Source organism: Octodon degus, unplaced genomic scaffold (assembly GCF_000260255.1).
Source record: "Octodon degus isolate 3935 unplaced genomic scaffold, OctDeg1.0 scaffold00027, whole genome shotgun sequence".
In the NCBI taxonomy this organism is placed as follows: domain Eukaryota; kingdom Metazoa; phylum Chordata; class Mammalia; order Rodentia; family Octodontidae; genus Octodon; species Octodon degus.
The window spans coordinates 6,026,314-6,038,800 of record NW_004524603.1 but is presented as its reverse complement, the minus strand read 5'-3'; the positions used below and the strand labels follow the sequence as shown (position 1 = coordinate 6,038,800).

Genomic DNA, 12,487 nt, shown 5'->3' with positions numbered 1-12,487 from the left:
AGATTGTAGATTTAGACCCAAACATATTGCTAATCACACGAAGCATAAAGGCTCTAAAGACCTGGGTTAAGAGTAGACTCGACTATATGTTCCCAGCAAGGCACCCGCTCAAAATGAAAAAGAACACGGATGGATCAAAAATAGAAAAGTTATGCCTTTTTTGTTTTTGTTTTTGTTTTTTGCTCCGAATGCCCTCAGGGGTGGTTTGGCTGGCTGGAGTGTTGTGGGGATCGAACTACAGCAATCTGAGGCTGACAGCTTTGTGGAAGCAGCCACTTAAACAACTGAGCTAAGGCCAGGCCCCTATGCCATTTTAATAATATCCCAGATAGTAAGTTTCAAAACAAGAATTATCATTAAGAATAGAGAGCATGATTCATAAGGACAAAAGGGCTAATTACTTGGGACGATCCAAGAATCCTAATCTGTGGCATCTCTAATCATCGCTTCATAGCACATGATGCCAAAATTGATAGAAAAAGTGCCAAATGGAACAGGCAAACCCAGTTGTAGCTGGAGACCTTCACACTCCTGGCTCAAACAAATACAGGGTGTGCACAGGGGGCCTCCGCACGGTGCCAACAGCACTGGTCCAAGTTATGTTTGTAGGTGGCCCCACCCCAAATGGCAGTCTAGTGTTTTCAGATGCACATGGAATGTTTACTAAGATGGACCATATTCCAGGCAACAAGAAGTCTGTGTTACCGTAAAGGAATCAGGTAATACAAAGTATTTTCTGATGACAATGAAGTTAGAGGTTGCTAACAAAAACATATCTGGAAAAATCCCCAAATATTTGAAAACAAATTATATCTTCCCAAATAAAGCATGAGGGTTGGAGAGATAGCTCAGCCGCATAAGCACCTGCCTGGCAAGCCCGAGGTCCCAAGTTTGATCCCCAGTACCTAAATAAATAAACCACGAGTCAAGAAATCAAAAGGGAAACGAGAGAAATTTATCCTCAGAGAAGTTCCTGTCTTATCTCTTCTCTTTCTTTAAACTTGTTACCAATTTGTGCAATTATAAAGTAATGCAAAAGTAAGCCTACAGGGGGCTGGGGAGATGACTCAGTGGAATAAGTGCTTCCCTGGCAAACGCAAGGGCCTGAGTTCAATCCCCAGTTCCACCAAAATGAAAAAACAAACAAACAAAAAAGGATAAAAACCAAAAGTAAGCCTACAATTCTAGAGTCTCACTTGTAGGGTATAATGATAAATAGAGAGTCCTTTTCTAATGGGAGAATAGTAGGTATAATGCAGGGCCAGAGCCCCCATTACAGTGCTTCTAGTTTTTCTTTTATGGGCAGATGGCCTCAAATGTCAATGGTAGGTTATTTCAATTATTTGTTTGTTTATTTATTTATTTATGTGCAGTACTGGGGATCAAACTGGGGGCCTTACTATTGCCAAGCAAGTGCTTATGCCACTGAGCCATCTCCCTGGCCCTATAGTAGATTATTTTATTTTATTTTTTGGCGGAATCGGGGGTTGAACTCAGGCCCTTGCGCTTGCCAGGGAAGTGCTTATTCCACTGAGCCATCTCCCCGGCCCCAATGGTAGACTATTTTAAATGATTCTAACACTATCTCACAAAGTAACCTTGGGTCCAACCTGCTTAGCCAAGTGAGGGTCATTTATCCTTTTTGGTTTCTGGCAGATGACTTAGATGGTTTATCCTAAAAACAGCATCTCTATCCCTTTCTTCTTTTCTTTTCTTTAAAAATAATTTTTATTTATCTATTTGGAATAGGGTATCACTACGCAGCTCAGACTCACAGTGATCGTCCTGTCTCAGCCTCCTCAGCACTGGGATTGCAGGTGTGGGCCATAACACCCAGTTCTGGGGCCAGCGGGGCAATGAGGTACCAGTATTGAACTCAGGTGCTTGTGCTTGCCAGGCAGACATTTAGACCACTGAGCTGTCTCCTCAGCCCCTCTATCTCTTTCTTATATCAGGGAAGGAGAGTAGACAGTGGCCTACACTGTTATAGGCCTGAGCCCTAGGAACTAAAGTTGGCTGTGTATCCAGTTGTCCCAAACAGTGGATCCAGGAATCCACAGCTCCTGGAGAGTAGTTGGCAAGTCTGTGAATTTTGACCCACTGTTTTATTTTTTGTTTCCCAAGAATTGCACAGCACAACCCATCAGAGTATTTTTGTAGCCACTAGGTATACACGGCTGTTTAACTTCAAATTAATTAAAATAAGGCTCAAGACTCAGCTCTGCAGCCACGCCTACCACATTTCAAATGCTCAGTAATTCTGTGTGGTTCATGGCGTAGCAATCAGTGTCGGGTAGTGGAACTGGGTGATGAAATGGGCAGGTCCCTTGAACAAGTAAGACTAGACGGTCCCTCCCCTCACTTCCTCTGTGCTCTTCCTGCCTGAAATCCTGGCTTAGCAGCACTTGAAAAATTAAGAAGGCTGCACGACCCCGACTTTCCAGGTAAGAGACCAGGGCTGGGTGTGTGGGTAGAGATTATCCAATTTGGTAGACAGGGTTTGACTCTCCTCCAACTCTGTGCTAAACCCCTGAGAAAACTTGCTCTCAGAATAATTTGTTTTGTGGGTTTCTGTTTCTTGTTTATGCTGATTTTAGGTTGTAACCTTTCTTGAATGCTGAGCCTTTGAATTAATGTATCTTTTAGGGGCTGCCACTTATAGAATGTGTGTTTTACAAATAAATTACTCTTGCACTGGTTATACAGTGCGAAAATGAATTCCGTCTTCCTGGCCTAGAATTAGTTGGGTAAGTGGACAGGATTTGCTCTGGAGAGATGGGGTTGAGAAACACATCGGGACCCGCAGGGGCCCAGCACAGCGTGCGGCCCTCCCGTGCTGGCACATGTCGGTCAGGGGTTTTGCAGTCTGAGGTTTTCTCACCCTATTAACTGTCTGCTCAGAGCTGCCCCCTAGGTAACCTGGCTCTCCAGGGACAGCCCTTTCCTGGGTTGGCTCAGAGTTGAGCCCTCTCTTAGAAGGTAGGAGGAAAGAAATGCCACCATAGGCGACAACCACGCAGGAGCAGCTGGAATCGAAGGGTGCTTGTTCTCTAGGCAAAGCTGAGCCACTTGAAGTTGGCACCCACAGACCCCATCTCCTGGTTTTGCACCTGAATTTGGGTGGGCAGAGCGGCAGAGCGGCAGAGCAGAGCTAGGGAGTTCCTGTGTTGGAAGAAGGGAGCTTCAGAAGTGCCAGAGATCCTCTGTTTTCCTGTTGGCGTCCCAGCTCTTCATCTAATACCACATTGTGGTCAACATTGATTTTTAAAATCAGCTGGTCTCTTTTCCTGGTTTCTCAGAAACTAGTTCCTAATGCTGTACTCCTAAAAAATAAAGAAATAACCCTTCCAAAGAAGTGTATGGCTGTGTGTTTCCAATTTGTATGTGTCGCTTCCCACCTGGTGGCCTTGCCCTTAACAAGAAGGGCATCCTATCCTGGTCAGAGTCTGCTCCAGAGTTCTTCAAAGCATTTGCGGGCTGCAAGGCAAGAAAACCTTAAAAGGTGAATCCCACTGCGTGCTGATTAAGATGGAAAGAGTCGTTATTTTCACAACTCAGACGCTGGCCAGGCAAGAAAAGAGAAACCAGAGGCAGAGAGATTGCTTACCAATTCATTTATTTAGCAGATACTTACTGGGAACCTCTCTCTGTGCAGTACTGTGCTTCACTCCAGGGAACAAGCAGAGGCACAGGACCATGGTCCTCCCCACAGCAAGCTTCCAGTCTAAGAGGGGGCAGAGGGGCCGGGGAGATGGCTCAGTGGAATAAGCCCTTCCCTGGCAAGCGCAGGGGGCTGAGTTCAATCCCCGGTTCTGCCAAAAAAAAAAAAAAAAAAAAAAAAAAGAGAGGGGGCAGTAAGACATCCAAATGACATTTATCGTAATGTGTTCTGTTAGGAGCCCCAGGACCCCTCCAGAGCTCTCACAGGTGACCACACCAGCCTGCAGTGTCCCGGGCTGGGCCTATGCTGGCGCCAGGGGGAGGTGTTGGGGAAGAGCTTTCTGGGGCGCAGAGGCTGGAGGGCTGAGCAGGAATAAGCAGGACATCAGACAAGGATGAAAGTGCTCCAAAGAGATAAGAACATCCTGCAAAGTCCTTAAAAGAAGTAGCTTAAAGGATTCTGGGAAATTGAGAAGTTCATTATCACGCAAGGGCTTATGGACTATTGTGTGGGCTTAAAATCTTTTCTTCTGTTTTATTTTCTTAATGCATAGTAATTATCCAGATTCATGGACATCATTTTGGCAGATTCCTTCGTGCACACAACATGCTTGGGTCACTTCTCCTGCAGTTATCTCCCTTGCCCTGCCCTCCCACTTGGCCTTGTTCCCTTCTTCTTCTCTGCTGAGGCTCTGTTGGAAGAGCCGCTGTTAAGTCTTCTTCCATTCTGTAGACCAGCTCCTCACTGTTAATGGCTTCCTTTGCTGGGAGAAACTTCTTAATTTGATGTAGTCCCATTTGTCAATTCCTTTACTATTTTTTCTTTTTAATAATTTTATTGAGAAACAAATATCAATGAGACAGTTTCACAACCAACTACTGGCACATTTTCAATGATTAATACATTGTGTATTGTCCTTTACTATTTTTTGTGATATAGAAGTTTCAGTCAGGAAGTCTTGAAGTCTCACCCCTATTTTCTGCTTAGCAGTTGGGTGTTTTTGGTTTTTCATTTTGTGTTTTTCAGACAGGGTCTCAAAAAGCTCAGGCTGGCAGCTGGCCTTGAGCTCACTTTATAGCCCAGGCTGGCTTCGAACTTGCAGCAGTCTCCTGCCTCAGTACCCCAGAGTGCTGGGATTACGGGGTGTGCCTCCGTGTCCAGCTTCAGAAGTTAGGTTTTACACTAAAGTTTTTCCTATGAAGTAATTTTGGTATAAGATAAGAGATAGGGATCTACTTTGTACTTTCAATTTTTTGCATACAGATGTCTTTTCTTCCAGAATCACCTGTTAAAGAGGCTGTCTTTTCACCAATAAGTTGTTGCCCCTTTCGTCAAGAATCAGATGGCAGTAGTTGCTTGTTTCTGTGTCCTCTGCTGTAGGCCGTTGGTCCATGCGTCTGATCTGAGGCCAGCACCACTCTGATTTTCTTCATACAGCTGTGTAGCGTGTGTTTTTAATCCGGGTATTTTGATAGCTCCAGTTCTGCTCCCTTTGCTCAGAATTTCTTTGACAATCTTGTGTCTTCTGTGTGTCTATATGAACTTTAGGGTTTATTTCTTTATTTTTTTAGTTCTGTGAAGACTGTCATTGGCATTCTGATGTGAGCTATTACTGAATTTTCAGAAATACAGCAATTTTGTCAACACTAGTTCTGCTGACCTGAGAACATGGGTGTTCTCTCTACCTTCTTGGGTTTACTTCAGTTTTTTTCCTTTTCAATTTCTTTCCTCAGTGTTCTGTAATTTTCATGATAGAAGTCTGACGGTCTTCTATCTTCCTAGTTACATTCTTTCCCAGATAATTTTTTTCTTTTTAAAATGATATTGTGAATTAATTTTTAAAACTTTCTTTCTCAGCAGGTTCATGTATAGAAAAGCAATTGATTCTTGTCAGTTGCTGGCATCCTGCCACTTTGCTGAATTTGTTCATCAGATGAAAGTCGTTGGGTCGAATTTTTAGGATCTTCTAATAAAGCATCATATTATCTGCAAGTAGGGATAGTTTGACGCCTTCTTTTTGGAGTCAAAATTTAATTTTTTCTTTAACCTGATTTCTCCAGCTAAAATTTCAATGATTATTCTGAAAAAAGTGATGGTAGATGCCTTCATTTCTTTCTTTATTTTAGATGAAAATCTTAGCTTCCTCCTTTCAGTAGGCTATTAGCTGTGTTTGTCATAGATAGCCCTTATTACAGTGAGGAAGAGCCTCTTAAAATAGTTCCTTCAGGGCTTGTGTCATTAAGGGATGTCAGATTTTGCTAAGGGCTTTTCCCACCTCCACGGCAATGAACATGTAATTTTTAATCCTTGATTCTGTTTATGTAATGTGTTACATTTATTATTGGTAATGTTGAACCAGCAAAGATTTAAACTAATTTTTTTTGGTAGGACAGTTTCAATAATTAACACATTTTATACATTCTTCCTAGTGGTTAATTGCTGTACAAGATACAGACTTGATATCCTATTTACAAACTCCAGTAGAACAAATCCCTCTATTCATTAAGAGAATGTAGCTATATATCTATCCTAACCACTTTGAATACATAGATACAAAATGGACATTCATCTGTATCCCCTTTTTTGGTTAAGTTCCATCATTTAAATATTATAGGCGTGTAAACTCAGCAAAATATTCCAAAAGAGTTCAGTAGCCCATAATAGTATTGGGTCTTCCACTTCACTGGCAATGTCGAAATTGTTGACCTGAGTCCCCTACAGCTCAACATAACATCATTGCTTTACTTCTTATACTTCATTTTTATACTTTTCTGCTGGATGGTTAAGACCAAGGTAAAGCAGGACCTATGCAACAAGAGTTGTAGCTTTTGGGTCTGATAAGGTCAGTGAAATCCCCTCAGGATTTATCCTGAGATCCTGTACCTCAAATTTTTTTAAAAAATTAATTTATTTATTTGTCTGTGTGGCCAGGTCAGCCCACCAGGGGCGGGGCTGGCTGGTATGTGGTGCTGGGGGATTGAACTGTGGTCCCTGTGCTTTGCTAAGCTTGTTCTAAGTAGGTGCTTTAGACCACTGAGCCATCTCACCAGCCCCCTGTACCTCAGACTGTAGAACTTTTGTCAGTGTCAGCCATGTGAATGAGTCACGGCCATTGCTTGGCCAATGTGCTCTCTGTGAAAGCCTGAGAGAATGTTTTCTCTCCATGTGTAAACTAATTTTTAAAGGCAATAAGAAGCCACATGGGAACATAAAGAAAAAAAAACTCCATAAATTTTTAGCTTTAAAGTCAGATCTGATGGCAAACTGGCCCAGTAAGAAGCTGTGACAGTGGACTAAATTAGCACAGAGAGTGAGTTTGAGATGTTTGGAAGCCAAATCTGTAGGACCTGCTGATGGGCTGATGAGAGCAAGGAAAGAAGAGCTGTGAGTGACTCCAGAGTTCAGCAGGAGCTGCTGGCTGCACAGCGATCCCATCAACCGGGATGAGGGCTGTGGGTGACAGGAGGTGGAAGGAATCTTTGCAGCCAGCTTTGCTTGAGGTGCCCATGAAATAGCAACGAGAGCTTGGAACTCTTAGGAGCAGGGAGGCCACAGAAGACCTGTGAGAGGCCCCACAGTCCTGAGTCGCTTGAGAAAGAGGAGCAGGGGCCAGACCAGTGCTGGAAGTGCTGCGGCATCCTCGTGTGCATAAAGGAAATGCAACAGCCCAAACCTGGAGAATCGGAACCTACTGTGGGAGGGTAGGCAGGCGGGGGAACTGAAGTAGGGAGTGTATGCCCAAGGAGAAAGCGGTGGCTCTGTAGGAAGTCAGGATTCCAAGTTGCTGTCCATGTCCTTAAAGTGATGTGCTCATGTTTCTTAACCTACAGGAATTCAAACCGCAATGGCAGTCCGGTACCACGGTGACGAGAGGTTACACCTCTGTAAAGCAGGGACCAGCCAGGGTGAGCAGTGGCCAGCATTGCCAGGTCGGGCTGCAGAGGGGAGGGCGTGGTGCGAGGGGTGGGGCCAGCCAGTCCCCAGCTGAGCAGAAAGAAGACAACCCAGCCTCCTTTCTTTCCCTTCACCCTGTTCTTTTGCCTCTCTCCACTCTGCACTTTCTCTTCATGATGCGGCCAAACAGCTAAGTAGGACAGAGAAAGCCAAAATGGGCTCGGATCAGTGCAGGGCTCAGCACGTCCTCCAGTCCAGGTTCCTGCGGCATGGACGCGGGAGGACAGCTGCTGTGGCTTCTCTGGATGCTTTCCTGCCCTTCTCTTCAATGGAAAAGAATTGGGGAGGAGGAAAGTGGGAGCCATGAGCCCCCAGCCTGGCCCTGCATCTCCCTGCTCCTGGTGGCCTCACTATGACCAACAAACTAAAGCGGGTCATGCATTTAGTTCATCACATAACTCATCACTATTCCTGCACCCGCGGAGCTGGGCTCGGCCAGCTGAGCCTTCGCTGAGTTGGCAAACTCTCTCAGTGAGGTAGCTCCAAACACCAGCCACCATGTAGTAGCTCCAGACCTTCCGGGCTAGCAGGGCCGTTCTTGGGTCTGAGCTACCTCTTGTAATCTCAGCCCCTTGCCCACATACCTATGGTAACCGGTGGCTCAGGGTACAGCCTGATGATCTCCACGGCCTCGTGGACGTGTATGTAGGTAACGGCTCTGAGGTGGGCTCTCTGGGTGGCTACAGAAACATCATGTGGCTGTCTTGGGGTCACAGTGCACAGAGCTTTGGAGTCTTTGCTTACATTGTGCCTTCTACTGCACTGTGACACAAAGCAAGTCCCATGGCTCTCGGGCTGCATTTTAGTTGGAGGAGTCGCAAATCCACATCTTAAAGAAGCACCCTACGGGGAGGGATGGTTGGGGCTGTATTTGCAGTCCACACCATGGACCGTCATCACACGCTTTCAACATTGACAAGCCGCGGTGGTACTGGAACTGCTGGAGCCACCCGAGGTATTTTCGCATTTCACTTGCCATGGATTTCTTAGTCGCTTTTCCTGGGGCCAACTCACCACTGCCTTCAGGAGATCCTTTAGTCTTTGTCTTGGTTACTTTCCTCTTGTTTCTGGGACAAACTACCTGAGGCCCAAAGTTGGGGAAGGAAAGTTTTATTTAGCTCACAGTTTGTGGATGTTTCCATTCATAATCAGTTGGCTCCGAGGCAGGGTGGCACATAGCACAGGGGCAGTAGGTCACGGCAGCAGAAGACCGCAAAGGCAACAAGGGCATAAAGTGAGGAGTATAGGAGGAGGTGCTTCCAGTCCCTTATATTGCATGCAGGCCGCCCACCCCAGGGGGGGTGTAGCGCTCACACCCTAGTCCCAGCACAAATTCCAGATTCAGCCACCTCCTAGCCCCTCCCCCCAGCACGACTGTGCAAGGCTTTGGGAAGACACGAAGACGCAACCCGGAATCGTCTTCCACTGTGATGTCGATTAAATAGTGATCTGAACTCCACCTACACTTGTCCGTAGGTGACCTTAGTCTTCCTAGATTCAGTGTTCTCATCACTTAACTTTTAGAAATAGACTTTAAAAAAAAGTCCTGGGCTTCTGGTTCTCAAATATGAGAAACCCTGACTTAGGATAGTGACTGATTGTTAACTCTCCTCCTTCGCTACTTAGTGGGAAGTAGAAAAGTGACACTTTGAATATAAACTGGGAGAAAAAAAATCTCACCCTGCAGATATCCCAAAGTCAGTTGTAATACTTCCTATATCATCTTCTTGGAAGAACTACCACCAGTGTCTTATAGTTCTCTTCTGAAACTTTTTTTTTTTTCTTTTCTGTATTGGGGATTGAACTCAGGACCTTGCACTTGCCAGGCAGGCACTTGTGCCTCTGAGCTATTTTTCCTTAAACCATGTTGCTTCCACTTTGTGTGGTATAAAGCTACTGAAGGTCACAGTAACAAGTGCAGGTGAGAAGTACTTGTACAAGTGAGAACTACTCAGAACAAGTACTGAAAAGAGAGTGAAGACAGGAGGTCAAGGGACAGGCTCCTTGCTCAAGTACTACAAGATGGCCAGTAGACCCGAAGCTGCCTATGGGTCTTGTGAGCACAGGGCTGGTGGGAGAAAGTCTCTAATTAGCAATACAGAAGGGCACAGGGTGGGGGCATTCTGCATGACACACTGTTGGAGTTAGATTCTGATGCTGCGGCTTTGGTTTCCTTCATATCCCAGGGCCTGAAAACGAAGACTGTGGAAATTCTCAGCTGAGAATTATCTTACTGGGCAAAACTGGAGTAGGAAAAAGTGCAACAGGCAATAGCATCCTAGGAGAGAAAGCCTTTCTTTCTGGCGTTGCAGCGAGGTCCATTACCAAGGTCTGTCAGAGAGGGAGCACCACATGGAATGAAAGAAAAATTGTTGTCATCGACACACCTGGTGTTTTTGACACCGAGACCCCGGATGAGGACACGCAGAAGGAGATCGCCAACTGTATCCTCCTGACCTCCCCAGGGCCTCATGCTCTGGTCCTCGTCGTCCCGATTGGCCGTTACACTGATGAAGAGAGCAAAGCCACAGAGAAGATCCTGAGTATGTTTGGACCCAATGCCAGAAGATTCATGATGCTTGTACTCACTAGGAAAGATGATTTGGAGGACACAGACCTCTGCGATTACTTAAGGCATGTCCCAGACCGCATGCAAGAACTGATAGGCAAGTTTGGCGATCGCTACTGTGCACTCAACAACAGGGCGACAGGTGCTGAGCAGGACGCCCAGAGAAACCAGCTGCTGAGCCTGGTCCAGCGCATCGTGGGGGAAAATGGCGGGGAGTACTACAGCAATGGGTGGTACTACAAGGCTGAGGAACAGATTCAGGAACAAATCCAGCTGGTACAGGAGAATTACAGAGCACAGCTGGAGAGGGAGAAAGCTCAGCTAAGAGAGGAGTATGAAGAGAAGATCAGAGAGATGAAAGATGAGCTAGAACAGGAAAGGAGAAAGGCGGAAATGGAGAAGGAAATAATGAAAAGGGAGATTTTTTATGCCCAGAGGCAGCAAGATGCCAGAGTGGAAGTTGAGAACCAGCCTTCCATACTTCAATTAATTATGAAAACATGGGACGTTGTTTTCTTTTTCTTTTCTCTGTTTAAAGATTAGACTTAATGAAAATCTGTCTGTTTTCTGCCTGTTCTTGAATGAATCTGCCTGGTAGGGCTAATTCACCAAAGCTCAAGTTAGTTTCTGAGGCTTTTATGACTAAATAGTGCAGTGAGTGATACTGTTGGCCGGTAGTAGATGCTTGACTGATTGAGCAGGAGAACACATCCTAAGCTGGTAAGATTTCAAAGCAGAAAGTATTAGTGCTTGCTCACTGTGAGCTCTTCTTGAGAGACACAGAGAAAGGAATGCAGGAAGCCAAAGAGCAGGACCCTAAGCTGTATTAGAAGTTTCCGCAAAAGTTCTTCTCTACATTATTTCTAGGTTGGCAGATACTATCTGCTTGTTACTTCTGCTTGCATGTCCTTGCCTTTAACATAATAGCAAGCATCTTCACCCGGATAGTTTGTTAGAAAGCTCAACTCTTTCTTTGCATGAGGTAATCTTGTAGACGTGCAAACATGATTGTAGAATTCCTTTGCATTTGTTTGCTTACATTTTCACAGAAGGACTGAGGTTATTTCTTATGTTCTCTGCTCCCTGAAGAATAAGCACATCTGGAGAATATATCTCCCAGAACTCAACCTAGTAGTGATTCTCCAAAGCCAGAAGGAACAAGAGCAGTTTCACAAATGAGAGACAAATGCGTAGTATATTCAGGTGTGATCCATCTCAGTGAACCAATTTGATTAATAAGAAATTCTTTCCTTTTTGTGAGAAATAAACTATTGCCACCTCACTCCTATCACCCCACAACTTCAATGTTTAACAACATTCACGTGCTTTTGCCCCCAAGCCAATAAATTCTTTGTTGTTATTAAAGTAAAACTTTTCCGTTTGCTCATATTTGTACAGAATGAGATCATTTTTTTGTCTTGGAAGATATTACTGGTACTTCTAAACTTCAGAGATGAATATCACTTTTGGGTAAAAGTCTGAGATAATTTTGGAGCTAGACTTGGTCTTCTAGAAATGGTTCCTCTTCTCCTGTCTCTGAAGATTTGAACTGTGTTCTCAACTTGCCCACAGGCCAAAATCATAGTTTTCTTTGTTCTTCACGGTGTGCTGAAGGAATTTGTGTGTGACCAAGAAATCTGAGACCCGTGCACATTTCCTCACATAAAAATCTCCTTTTATACAGAGATAATGAGAGATAACTCTTCTGTTGGGCTTCCTTCATCTAGAAATTTCTAGAACTCTCAAAATCATTTTCCCATCCTCTACCAACATATTGTAGTGGTTTCAAGTCCAATTCTCTTTGCTTTGCCATTTTGAAAGTGCCTATTCACGACTTTATCCACCTCCCAAATAGGGCTTGCGTCTCTCCATAGTTTCCCCTCAGCACAAGCGAGTTTGACCTGCACATTTAACCAACGTAACAAAGGTGCTACGGCAGTGGCTAGAGAAGGCCACAGTAGATTCCTTCAGAAATGGTCGCTTAAAGGTATATATCTTGTGTCTCACTCTTAAAAATGTAGGCATCTTTTGAGTCTTTTTATTTTCATGATTGGAGTCCTTATCAAAATTCTAAGATATGGGCTGGGGAGATGGCTCAGTGGAATAAGTGCTTCCCTGGCTAGCGCAAGGGCCTGAGTTCAATCCCCTGTTCCGCAAAAAAAAAAAAAAAAATCTAAAATATGTGTTGGACATCCTACTGAATGCCCAACCTTCTGTAAACAAATATTTGAACAATAAACGTCACATACCTCCAAAGGAAACATAAGTACATGCCTCTTATGAAAACAAATTTTTAACTGCTA

General features: G+C 44.6%; 1 protein-coding gene across 1 annotated transcript; it reads left to right on the top strand.

Annotated features, from left to right (window-relative positions):
* The first annotated feature begins 2,374 nt into the window (after window positions 1-2,374).
* Gimap4 (GTPase, IMAP family member 4) lies at window positions 2,375-12,223 on the top strand. The gene is made up of 3 exons (XM_004629078.2): window positions 2,375-2,444; window positions 7,492-7,566; window positions 9,802-12,223. The coding sequence occupies exons 2-3, from the start codon at window positions 7,506-7,508 to the stop codon at window positions 10,725-10,727; spliced, it is 987 nt and encodes a 328-aa protein (XP_004629135.1). The 5' UTR covers window positions 2,375-2,444; window positions 7,492-7,505; the 3' UTR covers window positions 10,728-12,223.
* The last annotated feature ends 264 nt before the right edge of the window (window positions 12,224-12,487 follow it).

Excerpts from the sequence above, each read along its gene's own strand:
- Gimap4 (XM_004629078.2), top strand. The coding sequence starts at position 7,506 with ATGGCAGTCCGGTACCACGGTGACGAGAGGTTACACCTCTGTAAAGCA. Across the intron at positions 7,567-9,801 it reads TAAAGCAGGGACCAGCCAGG|GGCCTGAAAACGAAGACTGT; the intron begins GTGAGCAGTGGC and ends TTCATATCCCAG.